At 35.5% G+C, this 27,640-nt stretch overlaps 1 protein-coding gene across 1 annotated transcript; it reads left to right on the top strand.

Moving 5' to 3' along the window:
* The first annotated feature begins 8,967 nt into the window (after positions 1-8,967).
* Ereg (epiregulin) lies at positions 8,968-25,831 on the top strand. Its single transcript, XM_015499195.2, has 5 exons — positions 8,968-9,321; positions 20,602-20,688; positions 22,785-22,908; positions 23,511-23,660; positions 24,865-25,831. Exons 1-5 carry the CDS (start codon positions 9,273-9,275, stop codon positions 24,944-24,946), a joined length of 492 nt encoding a protein of 163 aa, XP_015354681.2. The 5' UTR covers positions 8,968-9,272; the 3' UTR covers positions 24,947-25,831.
* Positions 25,832-27,640: the final 1,809 nt, after the last annotated feature.

Here is a 27,640-nt window from a genome sequence, read left to right as displayed (position 1 = left end):
GTCTACTATATGCCAGCATGTAACTAGAGAAAGCAGGGTATCCAAGCACAAGTAATATACTATTTGGGCATATAGAATCTGGCATTGGAAAGAAAATATATTTTTTCTTTTGCAGTGCTGGGGATCAAACTCTGGCCCTTGTGGATGCTAAGCAATCACTGTACCACCAAGCTATACCACCAAGCTTCAGAAAATGACTTCTAAATCACCACTAACAAGAATAATAGCTAATACTTACTGAACAACTATTATGGGCCAAATATCTAAATCCCCCTACCCCCCAGTACAGGTAATTGAAGCCAGGGTCTCATACATGATAGGTAAATGCTCTCCCACTGAGATACATACCCAGTCCTTCTTATTTTATTCTGAGACAGGATCTCCCTAAGTTGTCCAGGCTGGCTTCAAACTTGTGATCCTCCTTGCCTCAGCCTCCTGAGTTGCTGGGATTACAGGCCCGCACCATAGGGCCCAGCATGGAGATATGGGACAAGGAAGAAAAGTAAAGTTGTTTGTTAAAGGTCTTTATAAAGTAGAGGACTTTGTGGGTATTGGGTACAGGAGATGTAAGTTTGGAGAGACAGGAGAGAAAAGTAGTGCAATAAGACACTCAATGAAGATTTTAGGGAGAATAATAACTGAAGAAAGGAGACAAGAAAAGGGGCAAAGAGGGAGGAGTCATTTCTAAGAAATGGTAATGAGGAACAATGTGGTAGATAGCAGGGTATAGAAGAAACTTAATCTTATGATTGAAAAACCTTGTGTTAATATCTTCCCAAATAAGAACAAAAATCAATCATAAAAGATATTCTTCAGTTTATCATTTTTATGTGTAAACAGTGCCTTCAAAATTGTCATTTTAATTTACATTTTTTGTATATATCACAATCCTTAGGAAGCTTTTGGGTCCTCCAGGCCAATAAATATTTAACAATTAATTTATCCTCTAGCATTAAGTATCTATTGTGTGCCAGACACATATTAAGTACCAAGAATAAAAAAATTGCTAAAGAGAGAAATGATTCCTTCTTCCTAGAGCTTATTTTTCATTTAGTTGCTGATGGACATTTATTTATTTATTTATATTTATTTATTTATATGCAGCGCTGAGGATGGAACCCAGGGCCTCACACATGCCTGGCAAGCGCTCTACCACTGAGCCACAGCCACAGCCCTGGAGTTGTCTTTAGAGGAAGGAAAATTAATGGTGTTCCAGGGAGTTTATGGATTAATTGGTGATATGAAGGGAATTTTGAAGGGTCATGAGGCTGGATTTATAGTTTAAGAGAGCCAAGTAACTTACTGGAGAATGAAAATGATCAAATTATGTTATCTGCACCTAGGAATATGGCATAATGGAAACCACTTTATATATAATTATAATGTAATTAATGCATATAATTACAACACACCAATAAACACATTTTAAAAAATAGAGTCTAATAGCCATGAAAATAACATTTGTTTTATGTCATCATTTTCCTGATCTTATGCCCTTCTGAAGTCCTAATCAGTTTAAATCCACATGAGCATGTAAAGATGGAGCATATTCAACAAGTCTATTTTTCTAAAGTCAGCTATTAGCCCTCACTGGAGACATAATGGATTATATATCATATAATTTATATAATATATACTTTCATATACATATATTTTCTTCCTGATACAAACAGTGAAATATAGGTAGATGGAAAAGGAGCAAGAGGAGAAACCAATAAATTTAATGACTCAGTGAGATAATAAGTATAGACTCAGAGAATCACTTAGTCTGGAATCTCTATTATAATGTGCAAGGACACTTTCTTAGAAAAGTAGTAATCATTTCATAAAAACTAGATATTTCTCCAAATTAAATAATAAGAGGCTATGCACACCATCTAAATCCCCACCACAAACAGCTTCTCTGTCTCATTCACTGGCATATATTATGAGTTACACAGAAGCCTGAGTATAAAAATGACCCATCTCTCTCATGTGGGGTTTACACTGTCTTATGAGGGAAGAGGAGTCTGTGTCACAAATGCCCCCATTCTGAGACTCCGGGTGACTCATTCACAGAGAGTATTATTTGGAATTAGAAGAAACACAGCTTTCATATTCCTGTAATGTGACTTTTGCCCTCTCCATTCTACTGAACTTTCTCCTGCAAAGGCACCACTGATCTCACTATTGCCACATCTCTTCCTCTGGTCCTAATATCTGGACCTCATTGTCCCACCTGCTGCGGGTGCTTGTGCCTCCTCTTGGGAACACCAACCTCCTTTGGATTTGAAAATCTAGCACTGTGATGCTTCCTATCTTAACTTTTTTGACTCTCTTCTATTTCCTGGTACAAAATAAAAACCTGATGTTTACTTTCATCTTATATCTTACAGTTCTCACTATTCTATTAAACATTTTATCTCATTTGAGTCTCAGGAAAGACAAGAGCACTTTTCTTCCAGTTTTACAGATGAGGCTACTGCAGTTTAAATAAGTTCATAAAGTAAAAATACTGACTTATGATGGAACCTTGGCCTCTAACTACTAATTCAGTCTCATTTTTGCTTTCCTCCTTATTTTTTAAAACATGAGTAAAAGAGGATTTTTTTTTTCCTCATTAGAAAAAGTGAAACTCTCTACATAAATGTAGTTTGGGTCATATACAAGAGAACCCTCTTACTCTGCAAAAGGACCTGGATTTTCTAGTTTCTAAAGCCCTGTATTGTTTTTTGTGGCGTTCATGATTCATAAGTTGTAAGCAAAAGGAAGAAAATGATAAATGGAATAAAAATGAGTAAGCAAAGATCCTAGGAGAGATGAAGTCAAGAGTTTAAAAAACTGGAGAAGCCTGTTTATAAGATGGACTGCTTTTGCATATCCTGAGGACATTATCTGTGCTATCACTCAGGATATTTTAACCAGTGCTTTTACACACTTGCCTAATCTTGTTCAATGCTTAAAGGCACATACGGGTGGCTCCATCTTCTTAACATGGCTCTAAGAAAGCCATAACATTATAGACTGAGTAGTTCAAACATACATTTTAAGAACAAGAAGAATCTAGCCCAGAGAAATTAAATGGGCTACATAAGATCATGACACAATTTATTTTGAGTCAGGACTACAATTTGGATTTAAAAGGTATAGTTCAATACTCTTTCTATGTTTGAGTTAAAACATTAAGCTTTCAGTTTGTAAAGAATGCATTTCCTTGGGACCCTCCTTAGATCAAATAAGTCAGAAGCTCCAGAAGGTAAGGCCCAGGCATCAGTCATTTTTCTGAAGCTGACCAAATGACCTTGAATGCAGCCATCAATGAGAATGAGTATGTATACAGTCATTGAATAAAATATTAACTATTTGCACAAATATTACCTTACAATGTATTATAAAATAAAGTATAATCTTATTAATGCAGAATTTTATTGGGAGATATTTTCTAAGTCAGATACAGAATAGGAGTAATAAAAACTTAAGTTGTTCTTGTTTTATTACCTTCATTAGCAATGTTATACTTGTCCATTAGTGATAGGGCTAACAAGTGAAATACTATCAATCATTAAAAAAAAATTCCAGGCATTTTAGTGACATTCCACTTGTTTTCTAAATGTTTTATCTCCAGGGTATTCATACATTAGGTAATCCTCTGTACTGTTTGTTGATATTTAGCTGTAGAAAGTAATTTTTATATCTTTGAGGAGGTTAAAACACAAGAAAGTCTCATGCTAGAGAATCTGTCACCTGAGTATTCTGCAACTGAGAATGTTAACATTAATATTTATAAAAGTACATAAATCCAAATGTAATCATAAAAATAACTATGCAAATGATTTAGCAATAGATTCAAATTTCCTCTGATTAAATATATTTGTTGAAATGGCTGCTTTGTGGTTGCAGGAGACATAAAATGTTTGTTAAAAGAGCAAGCCTAAAATGTTTATGGAATGAATGACTTTATGAAAGTTAGCATTTTAACTGTAAAATGTTGCTTAAGGTGTAACAACATCAGTGTAGGCAATGCGACTAGGTGTTAGCTAAACATGAAACAGCAGTACTTTAAATAGGCAAAGCTGCATTCCTGATTCATCATTGCTATGGGTGTAATTAACACTGTGTGGGTTTGTACAGGAGGGGAGGTTCTTCTATTATTAGGGCATAGCTCATGGTATGGCAAGAATAGGAAGTAGTAGCTTCAGAATTGGTAAGGTTCCTAGGAGCAAATACTATCTGGCTCAGTTTTAAATTTTTGTGATTGTTAAATGATTCTGTTGATGAAATTCATAGACATCATTCCCGATGTGACATTTTTAGAATAAAATGTTTCTATAAGCACAATGAACGATGACAAATGAAGATTAGTGAATGCTTTGGAGATGCAAGCCGAAAGTTTGATACACATGATTTTCTCCTTCATAGGGAAATAACATAGAAAGTCCTTCTTAAGGAAAGAAAATAAAGATTATTAGCAAAGGGCTGTGAAAGCTCTTTGAAAATAATCTGAGACTGAGCAACTCTGGAAATGTGGATTTTAATTAAAAAATATACAAGAGCGTGTGTATAACAAACCGTGCACTATAAATGTATTAAATATTTATACAGCCTGAAGCAACTTTGGTGCTGTGTTGAAGCCTAGAGAATTGTAGTCAGGCTGTTTGGTTTGCTTCTCTGCTGGATATTTTTGAGCTGAAGGGTCTTAGACAAATATATGAATCTTTTTTCCTTTAGTTTCATCTATAAAATGGAAACAAAAAGTATTTATTGGGTTACTTTGAGGAATAAATATACAAGTTTTAAAAACTACCTAATGAGTTAAAAATGCTAGGTATGATTATTAGCTGCTATATTAGTCTTTGGCATATCGCATTTATAAAGTACAAATATCAATACTTTCATGTTCATTTCTATTTATAGTTCTGAATGTAAATAAAATAAAAAATAGGAGAATTTTTTTTGTTGAATTCACTCATTAAATTGGTTAATTGGCCATTCACCCAACATTCAAATGATGTACAAGTTTTAAAATACATTACAGTCCTTTTAATGTATAAAAATCCTTCAATTATTAGGTTAATTAATGAGGAAATACAATTTACTATTCAGTAGACTTTAAATTTTTTCTCAGTTTTTGTTTTCTTCTATCCTTTAAATTATGTATTGAAAGAGAAACAAAATAATTTTCCTTTTTGAATTGTTAAAAGAATTACAAAATGGATTAGTCCACAGGATAAAGACTTTTTTCCATCCTAAATCCATGATAGAGTATATTAAAATAAAGAAGAGTATCATTAAAATATATGCTTCTTTATTTTGCCTCTTATTGGATTAAAAGCTCTTTGGGTTCAAGGTTGCACTTATATATCTATACAACAATGCCATTATACAGATATTCAATAAATAGTTGCTGAAATAATAAGTAAATGATACATTTACCTAAATAGCATTGTAGTCTTTTGACTTTGGGTAGAAATACAAGAGTCACTGTCCTACAAAAATAATGGAGAAATATAGTACACAAAGTTTGCTTGGAAATTTGTCCTTCATTATTTTATAAGACATTATTTAATTTATAATACATAATAAAATTATCTTAGAAGACATCCATTTTTCATTCAAATGAAACTTTCTAAAAAGCCCTTTATTGTTAATATGTGGCTAAACATAGAATAAATACAATTTTTTTTTTCAAAGAGTAGCATCTGATAGAAAAAGAGACATATTCAAAGTCTCATATTTTGAATATTAACAATCTGTTTGTTAATTTAACAGTGTGTTTTTTTTTTTCGATTTTTTTTTGGGGGGGGTACTGTGGATATGCCTCCAGCATACTAAATGCTCTCTTCAATAATGAGCTATACCTCTCTTCCCCAATACCTTAATTATATATATATATAAAATCCAATACTGTTTTATGTCAATGATTCTTGCTAATAACTAATGAATGACTTAAAACACTTTGTGTTTTGTAAAAACTAATTCACTAAAGTAGAATTATGCTACTAATCATGCTACTAGTACTCAGTTTTTCAGTTAGAAAAGCAGTAATTTCATAATAAATAAGTGACAGCTGCAGTCAGAATAAATGCTAACTTGAGGTAAAAGGCAAGATATAAAAGAACTGTAAAGTTTTATAAATTTTTGTCTGGCTGTCTTGACAGAGTGCAGGGCTCAATCTGGCTGCAGTCTGTTATGGAGGCCTCTCAGGGCCTATACATGTAGGCTTTCAGTTCAGTATTTTTAAAATTTTCTCTTTTTAAAAGAACCCCTTTTAATGTAAGAGATTATTTTACAGCTTTCCCCCAATAGTCTTATATGTTTTTTATGTATCGACAAAAAAAAAAACAAACACATGCCAGAAAGCCACCATGAATTCAGTATCTATTTTAAAATGAAAACATTTTGCTAATCACAATAGATTCAATATACTTTTAAGAATAATATTATGTATGAATATTTAGTCTGTAGATTATATTTAGATTTACTCACAACTTAGAAAGAAATTCCATTAACTCTCAGATAGGGAACTGCTGATTTGGCCGATTTCTTAAAGTCATTTGTTAGTTGGAAAATTTTATATGGTTTATTTATTTTCTTCCTGAACTGTTCTATCCTCAAATATGTTTTGTGCCTTTAAGAGGAAATATGATTGTACTTCATAGTATGTATATGTATTTAAAAGGACGATTAATGAAAATTGTCCAATTATTAAAAAAAAAAGAAGAAGAAGAAGAAGAAGACGAATACTATTTTGCGGAGGCAGTGGCAAATCCCTGATGTGTCATGGTGGAGTCATTCTCAAAAACTAAGGGCTAGAAAATTGAGTAAACATAGACCCAATAAAGAAAAGATTTCTTCACACCATGTAAAAATCAGCCTGTAGAAGAGCACATTGCTGTGGAAAATTTTGAGACAAGCTCAGGGATTTTTTTCACGATGATGATATCTTATGCTGGCAGGCATTGGCTACAAAGTAAAAAAATTCCTCCCCACATATCAATACCATAGAGTTGACTGTTGCCAACTGTTGTCACCATGACCCCATTCTCCTCATTGCACTCCCACCCCATCCTTTTGAACATAAGGTACAACACTATATTTGATGAAAGGAGGCATTAATCAGGACCCATGAAGTCTTGCCCGTCACTCCTTGCAAGTACCTGCAGGTGTCACTGTGCAGAATAAGGAAATGATCCCAGTTGACACCCAATTCTTTGGAATTCTGTTTTCATTCCTCAGGCACTAGAGCTTTTTATTTTATTTTTCAAGATCCAATAGGTAGGGGGGAAAAAAACAACACACTTTGTAACCAGGAATCCCTTTTCCTAATTCTAAATTACAAAACTTAGGATTCTGATTAATGCTCCATAAAACTGTACCCCATTGCCAATATAATCTTCCGTGGCTGCATTTGTTCTTATATAAAAGAGTAATTAAGTGAGAAGTCATTTATACCTAGTTAGAAGACTTAGGGACCCTTACTGTTGTTTAGTTCACTTAACTCACAAATATTGATCACTCACCAAGAACCATCATCTTAAGAATCATTGTTTAGATACAGTAGTAAATACTGTTAAGGAACACTAACTTTGCTAGACACTGTACTAAGCACTTTCATTATTTCCTATGAGTTAGATACTATTATTATTCCTAGTTTACATGTGAGCAACCTGAGAGAGGTCAAATAATAATTCAATGATTCACAGATACCCTAAATCTTAACCACTAAAAGATAGATGAAGTATTTGTTTCCAACAAGGGAGTTTCTGGGCATTAAAGGACCTTGGAGTCAGTGACAGAGAATAATAATAAATAATAATAATAATAATAATAATAATAATAATAAATTAAAAGTAGAAATAAGTAAGGAGTTAATAACATCCATTGATTTGGTTTTCTAGCCAAATATGTTTGCATATTGCTAAATTGACTATCTTTAGTCCCTTCAAATAACTATGATAAAAAGCAAGACAATTTATGTGTATGAACATATCTGAACACAGGACTTACACACAATAGAGGTTGTTTTTCACCAAAAGTGTAGTATCAGATCCAGAAATCTGTGAACTTGGGAAAGGTTAAACATTAAAAGCTGGAGATCAGATGAATGGAGATCCCTGTATATTCAGGCCCATTGAGAACCATGAAAATTTAACTAGATTTGACTAGTTCCCATAAAGGGCAGTCATTCCCCCAAAGTGTGACTCCATAAGCAAAAGCTGATGGGAATAAGCAAAGGCTTAGTGAGTTTTCCAGCCTGGTTGGGGTGGGACCATTTGTCAAATTTGGGAGAGCTGAGGTTGAGGACTGATGGGGTTCACCTTGTGTCAGGTCTTGTCCAAAAGGCAATCGAATTTTGTACAGAGAGTGACAGGATTGAGGAGATGTTTGGGATAAGTGAGTTCCAAAATAGCAGGCTGATAGAAGGTGAGTAGGGCAGAAAAAAAAAATAACGTGGGGTTTTCTTCGTAATTAGGAGACGTTGAGGTGATAAATGCCTGAATCATGTTTGAAGCAGAGGAGATGAGAAGGAAGGGTAGCTGTGAAAGGCATTTCTGGGTGGTGGTGTGTTTGCATGGGAGGGGAGTGCTTGAGCTACTGACAAACTTCAAGTATGTTCATAAACAGGGAGTTATCTCTGCTGAAGTTAGTAAGACACACACACACACACACACACACACACACACACACACACCTCTCCAAAAGCATGCACTGGAAACACTAGCCCTGATTCAAGTTATGTCTGTCACCCACAGCAACCAAAGCCACCCACTACTCGGCAGGTGACCCCAGGAAGCAAACCAACTCATCTGGTTCATGCTCCCCACCTCCTCCTGCGGGAGTCGGAGTTCGAGGATGGAAAAGTTTGGGGAGTAGTCTCCGGCTACCCAGAGGACATTTTTTCATTCCTCAACCACTACTCTCAAGTGCTCCAGAGAGGGAGGATGACATCCGGAGAGTCCAGTGGTCACCACTCCTTCCCCGGGGGCCGAGATTATGAAACTCTGGGCACTTTTGAACCTCACCCCAATAGTAAGTGCTCCTGTCCGGAAGCACCTCCCCAGACTTATAAAGGTCGCAGCGCGTGGCGGTTGAGCTCACTTGCCTGACAAGCTGGTGTCAGAGGTACACCGAGGACGCATAGACCCTTCAGGCTTTCAGCAGCACTCCAGCTACAGCGCGGCAGCGGATCGCTTCGGCTGGTCGGAGCGTCCCCAGTAGCCCTCTGCCGCCTGCCTCCCACCTCCTGCAGCCGGGGCGCCTGCGCTCAGCCGAGGCTAGCCGCAGGGAAGAGGATGGAGACGCGTCCCACGGGCCTGGTCCAGGCACTGCTGCTCTGCCTAGGTGAGCCTCGCCTCTTCCACCCCCCGCCCCCGAAGAAGAGACGGATACTGAGTCTGTGAACTTGTCACAAGACAAGTACCGAGTTGTCACTAGGCTAAAGCGAACTCCATTTAAACTGAGGCGGGTCTGTCGTTTCCACTGGCAAAGCTGGAGGTGGGGTGTGGGATCAATATTGAAAACGCTTTTCATTAATAAATTAATTATTAGCATATATGTTGTGCATAAATTGACATATTTTTATTAGGCAAAATTAAAAGTAGAAAAACTTTGTTTTTTTTTTCTTTTGAAATTTACCAGTTCTAGAAATCCAAAAGCTTAAAAAGCACCTTTGATATTTCGTGGTTTTCTCTTCCTTGTTGGAAGGTGGCCTTTTGAGACTAGCCGCGCGCAACAAGAGACCATTTGAAAAGAAATGCTTTTCCTCCTCGATCTTGCACCCAGTTTTCTAAAATCTAGCCCGGTTTAGCATCCTGGGGGCGCTGAGGTGTGCCAATGGGAGCTTGACTGGAGCTCTAGACGTGACAGAATTAAAACGCTATCCACGGATACCTGGAATTGAAGGGCCTTGGGCAGGTCCTGGAGCTCCCCACCGCCCTTTGCCTCCTACACCTGCTGAGTTCGGGTTCCCCAGCAGCTGTCCCCGCCTCCATAGCTTCGTCAGGAGCTTTGCTCTTGGGGCTGATTGCACCCGGTAGTCTGTAATCACTGAAGGTATTTTAATGTCAGTCTTCCAATTTAAGACAGCCCCCCCCCCCCCCGCATCTCTTAACCCATGGGCAAGACAAGAAAAAAAAAAATCTGAATGTTACATTCTGGTTTTCCCTGATTCCTTAAATTTTCAAGGGGAGTTTGGAGTTGCATATGAATATTTCAATAAGGAAGTAAAAGTTGCTAGTCTCACATTCTTCCTGGAATGGCAAGGAGGTGAATTTCCCTCACACACTAACTCTACCTTTGCAGAATGTGACAGTTAAATGATTATTTCGACAGGCAGGCCTTATCTCAGGTTTGAAAGACTTAATGAAATGCATACTATGCATAGTTAGAATTTACACATCCAAGCTCAGGAACATAAGTGGAAACTGGATCTGTGGTTTCTGCCAAAACTGAGATAAGAACAACTTGGTAGAAGATTCTCAATAAATACTCTGGATTTGCTGTCTTTGCTTAGAATCTGTGAAAAAGAATAAAATTAGAAAGACAACAGTCTTCCTAGAGTTAGAAATTAACATAGAGGTCAGAATGGCTCTATACCTTTTTTTTTCCCTCCACCTGTAAATTGCATCTGAACAATGCAAGTGTCTGTTCTAGGTATCTCATTGAATATTCTAATTTAAGACAGCAAGAGCCTATGAATAACCTTGGTACTACCCAACCAGCGTGTGTTGTGTGTTTTTGTTGTCATGAAAGTGCTTAACTCCTTTATTGCATTACTTAATTATAGTTCACCTATTTCGTCAGCTGCCAAACCCATTTCCAAATGAGCTAGGTTAGTTTCTGTTTTCCCAGTTTGTTTAGATTTTTCTCTGCCACTAGGAAAGTTCCTGTTTGAAGTTCTATATCAAATCTTTATATTCTATTCAGGTATGCAGATCTTATAGTTTTAGTCCTTTTTTATATGGAATAAAAGGCAAAGGCAATTCTAAAATTGCCTTCCTCCAAAAAAAAAAAAAAAAAAGACTGCCTAGAAATATTTTTCCCAAACTCTCTTCTTCAAAAGAAAGAGATTTTTATTTTAGATCTCTTCATACATTCTATTATTTTTGTCTTATATGTATTTATGATTATGGAAAAATTCTATCCTCCATCTTCAATACATGTGGGTTTAAATTGTTACACATACACACAATCATTTTGATTACTTATAAATTTTTGAAATGTTTCCTATTTATGTTTTATAGATTGGGAAATTGATCCTAATTTTTCATATAAATGATGTTAAACAACTGAGGGATTTTGTGCCTTGGTTTACTGGCACTTTTAGTCTACTGAACATTTTGAAAAAGCATGGAAATACCTCAAAATGAATAATACTTTTTTCTGAATAATCTATGTTTTCCGGCTGCATTATCCTTTCTAATTTTGTGATTGTTACAAAAGGAAAAAAAAGAGGAGAAATTTTTATCTTGAATTCTGTAGTTATGTTGAGGGACTCTTCATCTAAAAATAAAACATTTTCATTCATGTTCAAACAGGTTTCTGAGCATGTTTCTGAATGGTATCTCCTTGACAGTTTAGTACAGCTTCACACAGTAAGAGAGCATTAAGCAAAGCAAACATTCTTTCTAAAAAAAAATAAGAGAAGCTGAAATCTCAGTGAGACATTTGGCTTGCTTTCCAGTCCTCTCTGTTGCCCCTGAGAATTTATGAGCTGCCTGAGTCTTCACACCACCTGAGATGACACATCTGGGCAGAAAACACAATGACAGGCCTCTCCTGTCTGGATTTTGACCCCATTTGCCCTCTGCATGGTCTTACCATATTAGCAGCTAGGGTAATTGGAGTGTCTGGTTCCCCACTGGAATGCAAATCCAGGAGTGGGGAAGGGAACTGAAAATTACTAAATGCCTACTATCTGCCACACATAAGTATTAGATGTGTTGCATACATCACCTCATTTATTCTTTACACAGTAGGTGTAGTTAGCTCACTTTTGACAAATATAGAAACAAAGACTACTTTACAAGGATTTGGAGTAAATTGCAAGGTCATTCTTGAAAAATGTATAAGGAGCCATTGGGTTAGTGGGAGCATAATCAAAATAAGAAGTTCTGATAGAGAAGTTCCAGAGGCATTTAGGGCCACCCCAAGACTTGGAACCTGTTCTAGGGACAGCATATATACAAAAATGGGCTTCCTGACCCTATTCAAAATGAGATACCAAAGACAATATGAGCATTCTCTCAACTTGTACTCAGAAATGTTGACTTTTTAGTGTTCATAATTTTTATCAATATAGCTCTTGGATATGATTTTTATTAAAAGCAGTAACTGAATTCAGTTAACTAAGGCCTTTATTTCTATATTTTCCAAGCTATATTATGTAAGGCAATCAAGGAAAAGGATATCTTATATTGTTTGTATACCTTGTCTGTTTTATATAATTACGAATTAAATAAGTATCAATAAAAGGACCATGTTGGAATCTACAGCCCATTCCTACTAATTGTGAGAAAATAGATATATTTCCTTTTTAAAAAATTCAATACTCATATAGTCACTTTGAAAAAAAATTTAAGTGTTTTCTGCTCATCCTCCCATTTTTTTGCATAAGAATCTCCCATTTCCTGACAAGAGATGCAAATGTCAAGTAATAAATCCTTTTTAGAGAGACTATAAATTAAGATATTGTTTCCGTCTTAACTCTGAATATAGGCCTATGCAAATTATCTATTGATATGGCCGTAACTGCTGTTGGGAATATTCCATTGGAAGACAATGGGAAGGTTCCCCAAAGCTGCAATAGGGGAGATCCTCAGGGAGGAGTAGCTTGACAGCCATCACTTTGGTATGCTAATTCTGGAACCTTTGAAAAAATGAGGTAATGCAACAGACTCAGTATCCGCTGGCAGTGCAGTTTATGTAAGACTGGGTGTCTAGTTGCAGAACAGATAAAGGTTCAATGGCATTCTAGGTTAAAGTAATGATTTAATTAACTAGCATACTATTTAAGTTAGTTATTCATAACGAATTGATTCTTGTCCAGGAAAAAAAAATATGTTAGCCTTGTCAGAGCACAGTGTGAGTCTGTATCTAAACAAGCTTAGTGACAGCATAAAAAACAAAAACTGAACACAAAAACCAGACTCTATTAAACATCAGTATAACCTGTTTGTCAGACGGATGATTAGATTTATTCTATATTCAGAGTTCTCACCACTATTTCTTGACTGAACCAGCTGTTCTTTGCAAATGTACATGAGAAGGAAAATATTTCAAGATTAAGCAGTAGTTTTGAAAACTCAATTCTGTTGCTTCTTAGTCTAATAATTTTTCTTCCCTTTTCTCCATATTTCTATTGGTTCTTATAGACTCTATTCAGTGATGTTATGCCTACCAAAATTCAAGTGTATAAAAGTGTGTGTGTGTGTGTGTGTGTGTGTGTGTGTGTATGAGAGAGAGAGAGAGAGAGAGAGAGAGAGAATGAAAGAGAGATTACTGAACAGTGATATGACTGAAGGATGGATATAGCCAGTAGAAGAAAGAGAAAGGGAATTTAGAGTAATCTAATTCAAATTCCATCTCTCTCTCCATACCATCTCACTCTCTGGTTTGTTTTTAGAGGTAAAGAAACTCAGTTGAAGGAGAATAAATAAGTATCTGAGCTAGAACTAGATTCCACATCTCTTGACACTAATTAAGGTGTTTTTGACTTTGATTGTATTGACATGACCTGGACAATTCTTTGCTGTGGGGGTCTGTCCTGTGCATTGCAGGTGTTGAGTAGCAACCCTGTTTTTTACCCACTAGATGTCAGTAGTTCCCCCCAGTTTTGACAACCACAACCATCTCCAGAGGTGGTCAAGCATTCCTGGTTGGTAAAATAGCTCCTGGTTGAGAACTACTAATCCAATGTATTTTTTTTTAATAGTCATAATCATTGACACCCATGGTTCACAGTTTGAATAATTAGCCCTTAAGTTATGAAGACAAATAAAATTAATAGTAAGTTGGATACAAATACAAATCAAATTCTACTTTTTAAAAAAAATCCTGCTTTGGGGTCTGGGGATGTAGCTTAGTGGTAGAACACTTGCCTTGCAAGAGTGAAGTCTTGATTCAATCACCAGCATCACAAAAACAAACAAGAAAATCGGTTTAGCAATTTTTATTGCTGATTTTAGAACCATTTGCATCTAATAAGGATGACTCTTCTTTATGATGGGGTCATTAATGCAGTCATTGCCTTGCTGACTTCCTCATGTTTCCTGTTACAATTCTACTCCCTTGACTCTCATAACACTGAAATTTCTTTTTTTTTTCTGAGATTTCTCTTTCTTTTACCTTGACTATATCTGTCTGCTGTCTACCACCTATTTCTCCAAGTTCTGTTAGTTTTCATTAGAAACTATTACCCTTGGAATTTTTGAGAGACTTCCTTGACTTTAAGATGTTATCTCTTCATATGACCTTCACATAGATATAATCAATTCCATTCTTATTCCTTTACTTCAGATCTGTATTCTCAACTACCTCATATATTTAAATAGTAGGGGAGCTTCAAACTCCAATTCATTTACCCATGTCCTCTCTTCATGCCTAAATGCCCCCCACAAACCTGCTGCCCTGCCTGCTTTCTACTCATTTAATGGTACCATCCTCCTTCGTATTTTCTGGCCAGATACTTAACATCATCTGTGAATTCTCTTCTTTCTTCACCTCCTTCAGGTGTCTAGTTTCATTAAGGGTACAGAGGTCAGGAACCATGTCTTTTGCAACAATTTTCCAGACAGTATCTTGCTTGATATCTTGCATGTAGAAAAATGCTCAATAGATATTTATAAATATTTATATATCATTTGACACATGTAGTTAACTAAAAAAAAAATAGGGGCTAAGCTGCCTTCCTCCTTCTTTTCTGTTTGTGGGGTTGTATCGAAGCCCTTCTCACCCTGCTACCATACTGTGGATGTTAGATGTGCCTCTAACTGAAGTCAAGGTCTCTAATGTTAAGCAAATATATTTTCATAAACTATATAAAGGAAATTTCCATAATATAATGTGTGATTTGTATTATGTAGGTTCATTAAATGAAAAATAACCAACTTAAAGATTTTTAAATGCTCTTTTATGTACTAACTTCCCCATTTTCGAGGGGAGGGCTCACTGATTAATATCTAATCCTTCTGAAAATTCATGTTTGGCATAGACATTTATATAGAAAGCAAAATGGTCAATATACTTCTAAAAATGTCATTAAATATTCTAAATTCAGGCCACAATATGACTATAATAATAAAAAGGCAAATGGCAAACACTCGTAATCAAACTTTGCTCCTTTATGAGAGTCTGCCTTTGGGAAAACAATGTAAAGGTAGCTTAAATCTCTGAATTGGACCTATAGGGGTAGAGGTGGGAAGCAAGATAAATGGTTATAAAAAATTCCCTCCCCTATCAGATTATTTTGCAGATAAAACCTTTTCCCTAGAATTGAAATTATACAGTAGAAATGAGTCATTGGCTTTCAGGAGGTATATGTCTCATCTTTAGGACTCTTAGCCACAAAGTTCTAGAACACCCAGATAAACATAAACTGGACCCATTACCCAAGAGTTGGTCTTAGTTCTTCTCCATTACACCAACACTTCTATGACGAATGAGATATGCATGTTTCCACCCATGTTTAGGGCGAAGTAGTTGATTTTTCCTTATTTTGACTCACTGGATTTTTTATTTGAATAGTGTTAAGTACTACATTGTATGATGAATATGAGCGCTTAGAAATGTGATTTAGAAATTACTGTCAAAATTGTAGAATATAATGCACTGCATATAAATTGAAAGACATGGCATATTAAATCTTCCCTTGTCACTTGTTGAGGAAGATCTTATGGCTATCTTTTAAAGCTCAAAATTAAAGAAATACTTATTTGTAAGTTGTTATTTTATTGCCTCAGGTTTTGTGCTACTTTAGCTCAAATAGTTATAGTTTTTACATTTTTTTAAAATAAAGCTTAGTTTTAAGGTTTGTAATAAAGAAATAGAATAATTGCTGGCAGAAGACAAGGTTAATTTTCCATACATTTATATGTATAAATGTTAGTTTAAAGGTTAGTCTTCCATACATTTCTATATTTCTACTCATTTATATGTATATATAAATATATACATATATATACACACACACATATATATTATATATACATTTATATATTTATACACACACACACACACACACACACACATATATATATATTTCTCTGAAAATTAGGCTGTTACTAGAAAGTACTGAAATTTGTTCACTATATTATTTGACCAAGTTTATAGTTATTTTATCCAAGATAAAGCAAGGTCGTGTCTAATAGTGAAATTCTATTTAAAATAGCAAGCCATCCCAAAATGGTGAAGGCATGTTCATTCTTTAAAAGTGCACGAGACCTAACAAGCCTACTATGTTCTAGACAAATTCTAAAATTATAAACTGCTGTGGAAGAAGGTAGGAAACTAACAGTCCATGAGTAGGCTGGCATGTGACCACAGCAAAAGTGTAAACGAAGCGGATTTTGCTACCTGTTTGGGCCAGGCAAATACTATGATTCATCATGAGTTTGCTGTTCTGTTCTTAATATTCTAAAAGATTTGATTGGGAAAATAAGGCATATACCTTTCATTCTGTTAATCATATTTTTGGATCATTTTTATTTGTTTTGATTGCTTTCCAAAGGAATTATTTTCCCCCTGAGATTTGCAAACAATGTTGCTGACTTGGCTTGGTTGGTTGTTCACTGAATCCCAGCATCCATTGCATTGTCCTCCTTCTAGATGAGCCCCTCAGTGTGACCCTTAGGAAGCAAGGTGAAAAGAAACCAAGTGCAATGACAAACATTTTTCTACTTCCGGCATTCTGATGGACTGTTGGGTAACCACTTCGTAGTGCTCCAGGGCCCAAGACATTTAGTGCTATCCCCATTCCGGTGATGGTACTCAGCCTCTCCCACGCACCACGCACGGTCCCCAATATTGTGTAAGGGTGTAGGCTCGGCCTGACTCATGGGGAAGAGACAATTTGTATCCTCTGAGTCAGTGACTCCATTTCCTGTTGGCACATTTGAGATTTCGCTGAAACACAATCTCCAAAAGGTGAAGGTGGAGAGATGAATAGGTGAGCTTCATATTCCTAAAACCCACTTAGAAATTTGACAGAAATAATACCCTCTAAAGAACTTTGTATTTGTATCGAAGTAGAAATTCTAGCTGACACTGAAAGTTTGTAGATCATCTCCCAATATCACTTTGCAGACTTCTCTGTCTCTTAGTTGCCAGTGTAAATTTGGTCACATCTTGATTTTGACACAGACACTACCCAAAATCTTTAGTATCACAGTGAATTATTTTCTTATCAGGGAGTATTGAAATGGATCAAAAGCTCAAATATAATATTTATAATTGAATCACAGAGTGATTGTTGTGTGCAAAGAACACTAAAATCATGAAAAAAGTGAATATTAAGAAAATGGATGGATATAACTTAGCACTCAGTTCTTTCCTGTATGACTATAAAATAACGAATAGTGATTTTTACACTCGAGAACCACTGTTTTAAAGCAATAGAGCTGTACATTTGGTCAGTCAATTTAGAAACAACTTTGTTATTTCATTGACGACATACATCTATGATAGAACTACACTTACACACTTTTAATTTGAGAGGAGAATTTACAATTATTTACAATTTCCTCTGTTAAAATATCCTGTTGTTGGATTAATGCAGCAAGTCTCACAGAAACTGTCCTGAGCAATGGACTGTGTCCAAGGAAGCGTCACAGGTAGAGGAAGCCCAGTTTTCACGGAGGCACACCCTGGCCTGAACAATCTTTAACTGACAAAGACAAATATTTCACCAGTGGCCTAAACAACTAGAACAAAGTTTCCAACAGTGGAAAAACTGACAACTACCAAAAACCTAAACAAACAAACAAAAACCTCCAGAACCTCAATGCAATTAGCTGCATTCTCTAGCAGTGCCAAGTTGCAATTGTAAGCAATTCCAAGCACGCAAAGCCACTCTTGGTTTCTGTAAAGGATAGAAAACCTGGCTTGAAATGTGTACTTTTACCTGGCTGGCACCTTCCTAGGAGAGAATTAGTTATAAGAATCTTTGCAAAGAGAAGTTCAGTTTGTACCGAAGATGGTAAGACAGGGTTTAATTCTTCAGTAACATTTATGTCAAAATTATAGTGAGAAGTATCACACAATTAACACAGAAGAGAATCTAATTCATCTTCTGTTAAAAAGAATTTTTTAATCTCAGTTTAACTGACAATGAAATCCAGACTTAGCCACTATTTTTGTTATTTAAGAAAGATGATTTTTTAAATGTATGAGAACAATTGAAGCAACAGTTATATTGTAGGAGAAACATGGAGTGGGGAAGAGAGAGTTCTAAAGCTGTCAAGAAAACAGTATTTTCAAATTATCAAAAGAGTATGCAACTTGCTGCCAGATTCTTTACTCTTACCTTCTGTGGTCACTAGATAAGTGGTCTTGCATAAGACATTTCATTTGTATGCACTGAGGCTGTCTGAGGCTAATAACAGCTTCCCAGGATTGTTATGTTAAGTTTGAAACATGAACATATAAACTATGATACTGATGCTGATATGTAACTTGGTTTGTAGAACCCAAAGAATTTGCCGCATTCTTAATAAATACAAGCCTCCTCTGATTAAGAAAAAGTAAAATAAAATTCCCGTTTTACATGGTTTAATTCATCCTTAAAAGACCAAAATAATAAACAGATTTATAATCTTGTTATAAACCAGTAGAGGGCACTACCCACATATACTGCTAAAACTGCAGGCTAGAAGTTGAGTACAAAAGAACATTTATGGGAAATCACTGGTATGTAAGACATTTTAGAAGAATATCATTTCATTTCAATCTCCCCAAAACTCTGTAAAGTAGAGAAAATGGAGACTTGGAGAAGTTAATTAATGCATCAAAAGTTCTGTCGCTCAAGTTTGCTCACATGATTGCTTTTCCACCATACTTTGTTACCTCCCTTTGGGGTATATACTCTGCTTCAATTACAGGTACCCTAGTTTGATACGTGTGATGTTCATTGGGTTTCACTGCCATTTCTACATTCTCCTGGCTCATTTAGCATTGCGTTTCCTTAAACTCTTTATGCTCAGTTTTCTTATATGTCTGATGTAGCTAATCATAGTGTCTTCCTAAAAGAGTCACTGAGAGAATTAAATAAGATAATATGGATAAGGGGAATAGAAATATGCCTGGCATACAGCACATTTTCATGAAATCTTAACTGTTGTTAACTATTGCTACTACACCCACCATTATTATTTATTATCTAACAATTACTCATCTAGACAGGAAAGAGGAGTTGAAGTGCAAATACCTGAAACTTAAACTTAGGAGGCTAAATGCTCTTAAATAAACATGTAAAATTAAAAGGTTTCTTCTTATCATGATTTCTATGCAGTTCAGAATTCACTGGAGTCATTCTGATGCCTATTTTCCAAAGTTTACCTTTTCACTGGAAGCACATAATGAAAGAGCTGGTTCAGACCCTGTCTGAGCTGGCAGAAATTTGGTGCTAGGGATTGGTGTGGTTCTACATTCCAGCTCTTTCCTGAATTAAATAAGCTACATAGCTTATCTGTATCCACAAGTTCAAAAGTATTTAAAAAGTGTATCTGTGCTGAACACGTATGGACCTTTTCTGTACATTCCCTAAACAATGCAGTATAACAGACATTTACACAGCATCCACATTGTAGTTGATGTTATAGATAATCTAGAGATAATTTAAAGCATATGGGAAGAAGTTCATAGGTTATATACAAATTCTATGCCATTTTATGTATGGGATTTAAGCATCTGCAGATTTTGGTACTTTCTGGAACCACTTTCCTATGAATATGGTGGGAAGCTATATTCTGATTTTACCTAGATTATATTTTATTAATTACAGTCTATTTTCATGTATAATACAATGTAATAAGTAACAGATACTTATGTAAACAATAAATATATGCTAGTTTTTTTTTCTGTTGTTACCATAAATGGATACTTTTTCTTTTTCTAATTTATTTTTTAGTTGTAGTTTGACACATTACCTTTACTTTACTTATTTATTTTTACGTGGTAGTGAGGATCGAACCCAGGGCCTCACACGCGCTAGGTGAGCACTCTACCACTGAGCCACAACCCCAGCCCTAGAGCCTGTTTTTTATTTGAAGTCTTTTGTGGTGGGGTCTACATCACAGCGTTATTGTAAACACACAGTGGAGTAAAACAGTGGAAATTCTCTAACTGTTCAGCTTAGGAAAACTCAAAGTTCACAATCAGGTCTTTGAAAATGTTACTGTGAAATGTTTACAGCAGGTCAAATTTGTAACTCTGAATGTACTGCTTGGACCCTGGGAGAGAAAAGCTGAAGGGTCATTTATTCTCATGAACTACTTTTTTATGCTTTTGATGGATAAAAATTTTAAAACAATCAAAACTACTCTGTAAATGCTGCATTTATTTCCAAATCTGACCAAGGATTCTTGCCTTGAAACATTAACTATGTTTTTGATTTTCCTCCATTAATAGGTTTCCAACTTCTACAAATGGTTCCCAGCACGACTGTGATTCCATCATGTATCCCAGGGGAATCAGATGACAACTGCACAGCTTTGGGTAAGCCCAGCTTCATAAATTCTACATCAAGAGATTTCACAGTTTTCAACAAAAATGTAAATATAAATATGTGACAAACAAAAAGGGGAGAGTATTGCCGTATTAATTTTGATCCACTAATTAATTAGAGTTCTAGAAAAATACATAAAGGAGTAGTGGGAGAGGGATCAGACATCATCTATTTATATACAAAGATTTGTTCTTAAAAATTCAGGAAATAAGGAAAATCCCATTTTCTACAGAATTATCATTAAAAGACACACTGAAAGACTAGATCCCAGAAAACAGGAAATAGAAGAAAGTTCATTTTATAAACAGTTGTTTAAAAATTGTGCATGCATACACATGTCTATTTGTTAAGAGGAACAAATGATGTCCTTTCTTACTTAATGTGTGTCAAACATTTTACTAAGCAATAGTCTTAAGTAATGCCCAGTCTTTTCCCATCAGAGACAGCAGTCTCTGTGGTTCAGTGAAGGTCAGTTCTGTATTCAGTCTGAGCTCCTGAATCAAGGGTTAGTTTGAGAAAACAAGATATTTTCCACAAAAATATTGCCTTCTTTCTTGTTCCTTCACTATCATGTTCTTTGGAAGTTTGGTGGGCCTTCCTCTACCACCTCTCTCCCTTTTTTGGTTATATGTACAAAAGTATTATTGTCAAGATTTTAAAAAATGATAATTTCATAAACATCTCTCTCACATTTTAGTAACAAAAACATTCTAATGGGAATTTATTTGTAAATAAATGTTGCAACATTCTTTCCAACAAGATTCTTTTTCTCCTTCTTCTTCTTCTTTTTTTTTTTTTTTTTGGTGGTGAGCAGGACCAGGGATTGAACTCAGGGGCACTCAACCACTGAGCCATATCCCTAGCCCCATTTTGCATTTTATTTAGAGACAGGGTCTCACCGGGTTGCTTACACCTCCCTGTTGCTGAGACTGGCTTTGAACTTGTGATCCTCCTGCCTCAGCCTCCCCAGCTGCTGGGATTATAGGCGTACACCACTGCCCCTGGCCTAGATTCCTATTTTTATTTTTCTATGTGCCTAATAGGAATTTCTAACTCAGAATTTATCTAGTTTGTTTCAGGTCTCAATGTGAGAAGTGTCAGGAGACTTTGATTTCTTTGATGATAACCTCAGCAATTTGGGAACACACACCAAAACAAAGCTTATGACTTAAAAACCTGTGATAGAATTAAGCTCTCTTGAGTTAATTAAAGGTTTTAGCTTGGAATTGCTTTTGAGAGTAATGAATTTCAGAATCACTTTGAGACTTGAAAAAATGAGGTGTTTTATTTATACCTACTGTGGAGGGTAATGGTGTGTTGTGTGTGTGTGTGTGTGTGTATGTAACTACCTTTTCTTTTTTGTTATTTTTTATTTTATTTACTTATTTTTGCATTACAATTCTTAATACACCATTATACCATAATTTATCATATTTCTGATTGTATATAAAGTATGTTGACACCGAATTCACATCTTCATACATGTATCTTGTATAATGATGAGGGTCTCCTTTCACCATCCATGCTATTTCCCTTCTCCCTCCCTTTCCCTCCCACCCCTATTCCCTATCTAGAGGTAATCTTCCTCCCTTGCTCTCCCTCCCAACCCCATTTTGAGTCACCTCCCTTATATCAGAGAACACATTCGGCATTTGTTTTTTTGGGATTGGCTAACTTCACTTAGCATAATCCTCTCTAATGCCATCCATTTCCCTGCAGATGCCAGGATCTTATTTTTTTTATTGCTGAGTAATATTCCATTGTGTATAAATGCCACATTTTTTATTCATTTATCCACAACCTTTTCTATCTATAAAGTCTGTTTTTTGAGTATTAAATCTTCCAGTGCTATTTCATTTTGTTTAGTCCATTGGATATATTCCTTTGGACTCAGGGGTTTCTTTATTGTTCTAGGGAGTGTGATACCTAGAGTGGAGTAGTTTTCTCCCCCTGAAAATTCTCCTGGACTGATTGGCATCTGACCTGTTTTGTGAAGTTGCTTAGTGATTACTGTTGTGAAAGAATGATTAATGCCCTGAGTCCAAGAGGGCAACAGAATGCTTTCAACTTTCCATTTCCTTTACAGTTCAGATGGAAGATAATCCACTTGTGGCTCAGGTGTCCATAACAAAGTGTGGCACTGACATGAATGGCTACTGCTTGCATGGACAGTGCATCTACCTGGTGGACATGAGTGAAAATTACTGCAGGTAATATGCCAAAAGTAAACAAAGACAGTGTTTGAGATTATGTTTCTCTCCTTTTGTTTTAAATTTTGAAGTTATCCTATATTTCTACGGACAGTGAAAATATAATTGATATACAGTATTAGAAATTGTATTAACTTTTTTGAAACTAGAGAACAAATAGTAGTTTTCAAATTGTACACGTAATCCAGGGATGTACAGTGGACATTTCAATTCCTCCTTCAATTCCTTGCCGTGATAGGAAGTCCACTTTTAATCTTTTCATTGGACTTCTATGTCAGCCATTGTTTTCAGAATTGATTCCACCGGTTTAGACAAAAAGCATCTCAACCCTACAAAGCTTACAAAACACCATTTCTAGGTAACCAGCCCCCTTGGCAGCTAAATCAGACTGTTGTTTTAATGTCACAATTTAACCTGAGAGCTCTGTGGAGTCATTTTATTAATGTTGTCCCAACTCTATATTCAATCTTTGAATTTATGTTTATAACTTTTAGCAAATCTTGCTGATTTCTTACATTACACTGTAATACTAATTCTTATGAAACTAATTCATAACCATGATATACTGAAATAATTGATTTTTGTCTTGTATTTTTCTTCAGATGTGAAGTGGGTTACACTGGTGTCCGATGTGAGCACTTCTTTTTAACTGTGCATCAACCCTTGAGCAAAGAATATGTGGCCTTGACTGTGATTCTTATTATTTTGTTTCTTGTCATAGTCGCCGGTTCCATATACTACTTCTGCAGATGGTAAGCCAGTGCTTGCTTTATATTCTACTTTCATAAATTACATAATGCAGACTTACAAACCAAGTAAAAATGTGAACATAGTATTAGAGGAATAAGTCTGCATTGATGACATATACAGAGATGTTCTAGCTACAGAACGTCCGGATTTCACTTCATTATGGGTTCTGTTACTTATTACTTAAGTGATCGTCTGAAAGTCAAACAGGGAATATCAGTTCCTTCCTCTATAAAATACAGATGGAAATTCTTATCCTATAATAACCAGGCTGTTTCTAGTACTGAGTATGATAGTCCTATGCATGCGGCAGTAAACCATGAGGCAGGATGCTGCTATTATACTTAGATTCTTGTATTTACTTTATTAGGTCAAATTTTTATTTCATAAAACACAGCTTGTAAATTAATAATCCCAGAGTCTTGGCATCTTAAAATGAAAGGCAGACTTGTAGAAATGAGTTTCCAGGAAAAAAAATATAAAATCTAACTGATCGAATTGGTTCAGGTCATTTCCCTAAACCAGTCATATCCCATTCTTATGTACAATATTGTCACAAGTTGATAACTGAGAAAGACTAGAACTGTAGACTGACAGGTTTTGTAGGTTAGGACCAGGCTGTGGGACTGGTGTGAATTAGTTAATAACAGTTGCCTTGAAAATGTGTCCTTTTAAAATCCTTCTTGTTTTGAAACTGGTACAAAGTGCTCAGTAAATTTTTTAGTTTCAATTTACAAATCGTTCGGTGGTGAAGTTTAAAAGTGTGCTATTTTTTATAAGGTTAAATTTATTTTGTCCATATTTGATTAAAAGAATCCATCAAATAATAATGCCTTCCTAATTAGTTATCATCACAGAATGAAGAGCTATTAAGAGAGAGAAGGAAAAAAGAAAGAGAAGGGAAGAGAATGGAAGGGGGGAGAGAGAAATGGATTCTCTTCAGTAAATTTCACAATATTCATGATCATGTTAAGACCTTTGAGAAGTCCTTCCACTATTTCCTTCCAAATTTCTTTTGACTAAAGAACACTACTCCCTTCCTTCCTCCTTTTGTCACCTTGTCCAACCTAAACCCAGGCACTTCCGCCATTTTGAATACACTATGCTAACATGCCTTTGGAGTCCATATTTTTTTTTCTTTTGTTACCTTGCTTTTTTCTTGTAACTATTGAATATAATGCTAATAGTTTCATTTCTTAATATTTCCAGGTACAAAAACCACAAAAGCAAAAACTCAAAGAAGGAATATGAGAGAGTGACCTCAGGGGACCCAGCGTTGTCTCAAGTCTGAACAGCACAGGGATGCACTGCATTCCTAGTCAATGTTAATATTCCTATTTTATTAATAATATTTATGTTGGGTTGTGTGTTAGGTCAACAACTGTGTATTTTTAATATACTCAAAAATGTTTTTATTTTTGTTTTATTTTTGACAAACTATTTACTAATATATTATGTGTAAAAATATTTAATACCAAAGAAAAGTGATATTTTTGTAAGAAATAATTTCCTGAGCTAAATGCTTTATTGAAAGCTTCAAAGCTTATATGCCTGCTGCACAGGGCCTAGGAATGAGCAATGCCTAATTCATTGTTCAGGAAGTGTCAGCTTGTGACTTATTTCTGTAAACCTAAATATATGGTCAAATCAATCTTATAAGTAGATTCTTTTCTACTGCTCAAATCAGTGATAATTGACTTGACTATGTTATGGTTTGATGCATTGGTTGGTGCCACTGTTTCATGTAATACAATTGAGATTTGGGAAAACAAATACAGGTCATATGCTAAACAGTTTAGCATATTTGAAATAAACTGAGTTCAGGAAGAATGGCCTCTACATTCCTATATTGGCTAGCTTGATACTCACTTGCTTGGAGGGTCAATGGACCATCCCCTGTGCCAACCTACAACTACAGAAAACTGTCAGCCACCTGCCAGATTCTCTTCAAGTAAAGTGAAGGGAAGAGTTTGTCATCTTTCATGTCAATAGTGGGTATTCCATAGCTTCACACTATTCTATTTTTGCACAACACATCGTTTATGTTATGTGTTTATAATTGTTTCTCATGAGACAATTAGAAAAAAATACATTCTTGAAGCCAAATTTGTGCTTCTTTTTAGGGTATTAATTTTCACAAGAGATTTACTGAAGAATTGTAAAGTAAATCAGAGTCCAAAATGTGATAAGCTAATTATTATTTTAAAATAGAATAGAATAGTAGTTCTATGTTATCTAAAAATGGACATACAGGTATTTTTATTCAAGATGGTTTCACTTACAGTTTAAGTAGCTTCTTCTAAAACTTAAAGTTACATATTTAAAAATATCTTCATATAGGCAGTGGAAAATAATAAGAGAAAATAAACTATAGTGTATTTTTCCAAATGAAAAACTCTATTGGAAAGCTTTTAAAATGTAGGGACTTAACTACACCTTCTTATGGAAGCTGAGATGAAGGTACCCCTTACACACTTTATCCCCTGTTATTTATTTATTTTCTGGAAGAAACTGAGATTTCTTCTGCACTCTGAGGTCTCAGTGAGCTCAGGGTATTTTGAGCAATTGCATAGAAGTCAGGGCTGTCACCACCTTTGGCTTTCATGGGAGTCTACCTCTCTGAATGCTAAATTTTTCGTTCTCATCTCTGGATCACATACCAGGTCAGGGAGGATCTTCTTCCTTCACATTTTTTCCTGGCATGTACTAGGGCAACAAAGATATCACCAGACAAGTCACCTCTGGAGTACCAGATGCCAGGAATTGCCTCCAGATGGAGCCATGTATTATATACCCTGATGTGTTCACATGGCTCTCATGTATAGTCCTGGCCTGGCAGGGAAACAAGCAAACAAAAGAAACGAAAATCTATACATAAACATATTTGTATACAAACACTTAAGTACACATGAGCTCTATTGACTATTGAATCATAGTCATTTGTTGCTCTATAACTAATGTGTGAAACTTAAAAGCAAGATAAAAGGAAAACAGAAATCAGAGAGACTTTAAAGTATATTTATTTCATGTTTACTATAGCTGAAATCAAATGTATTATTACATAAGGGCACATTTTAAATTGACACCTACTGAATGTAATGCAAGTCTGCCTATTTTCAGTGATCTTGTCTGTTTTAAAGAAAACTTATCGACTAAGAACTCAACTACAATCTATTTCATTAACAAAAGTTTCATTGACAGCGTCTCAGCATTGATATATTAGTCTGTCTTCAGCGTCTCAATGCATATTATATAACATGGTGCAAGTAGTTTTGGATTTTTTTTTTTTTGGTACTGGGGAGTGAACTCAGGGGCACTCGACCACTGAGCCACATCCCAGCCCTATTTTGTATTTTATTTAGAGACAGACTCTCACTGAGTTGCTTAGCGCCTTGCTTTTGCTGAGGCTGACTTTGAACTCACAATCCTCCTGCCTCAGCCCGCGCCCCTGAGCTGCTGGAATTACAGGCATGTGCCACCATGCCTGGCTAGTTTGGGATATTTTTATCTTTACTAAAATGCTTAAAAACCAGCCCCATAGGATTGGGTGTGTAACTCAGTGACACAGCACTTGCCTAGTATGTGCGAGGCCCTGAGTTTGATCCCCAGTATTGCAAAAAACTAACGAACTAACCCCTAAAAGAGTTAAATTTTTATTTACAAATACATATTAAATAATGAAAATATATAAATCAGATTGCATTTTGTGGATGAAAATTAGTAAAAAGTGGTTGCTATAGTGAGGATAATGCTGAATAGACATAAAAGAAAGACTTTTGCTCTCAGTTCATGTTTCCTACAGGAAATGAAAAGTATTTAGCTCACTTTTAGTTATCATCCTCATTTTACAGATTTCTCTATGTCTCAAAGAAGCTACACACACACACACACACACACACACACACACATATATGTGGATATATAATATAAATATATATATATTTTATATATATGTGTATATGTATATATGTATAAAATATGTATA

Source organism: Marmota marmota, unplaced genomic scaffold (assembly GCF_001458135.2).
Source record: "Marmota marmota marmota unplaced genomic scaffold, marMar, whole genome shotgun sequence".
In the NCBI taxonomy this organism is placed as follows: domain Eukaryota; kingdom Metazoa; phylum Chordata; class Mammalia; order Rodentia; family Sciuridae; genus Marmota; species Marmota marmota.
Note: the sequence above shows the minus strand (reverse complement) of the source record. Positions and strands in the feature narration are given on the sequence as shown.

What these genes read in the sequence shown, in the direction of transcription:
- Ereg (XM_015499195.2), top strand. Translation starts at nt 9,273, where the DNA reads ATGGAGACGCGTCCCACGGGCCTGGTCCAGGCACTGCTGCTCTGCCTA. An exon ending in TGACAACTGCACAGCTTTGG is followed by an intron (nt 20,689 to 22,784) that starts GTAAGCCCAGCT and finishes TTTCCTTTACAG; the next exon opens with TTCAGATGGAAGATAATCCA. An exon ending in ATGAGTGAAAATTACTGCAG is followed by an intron (nt 22,909 to 23,510) that starts GTAATATGCCAA and finishes ATTTTTCTTCAG; the next exon opens with ATGTGAAGTGGGTTACACTG.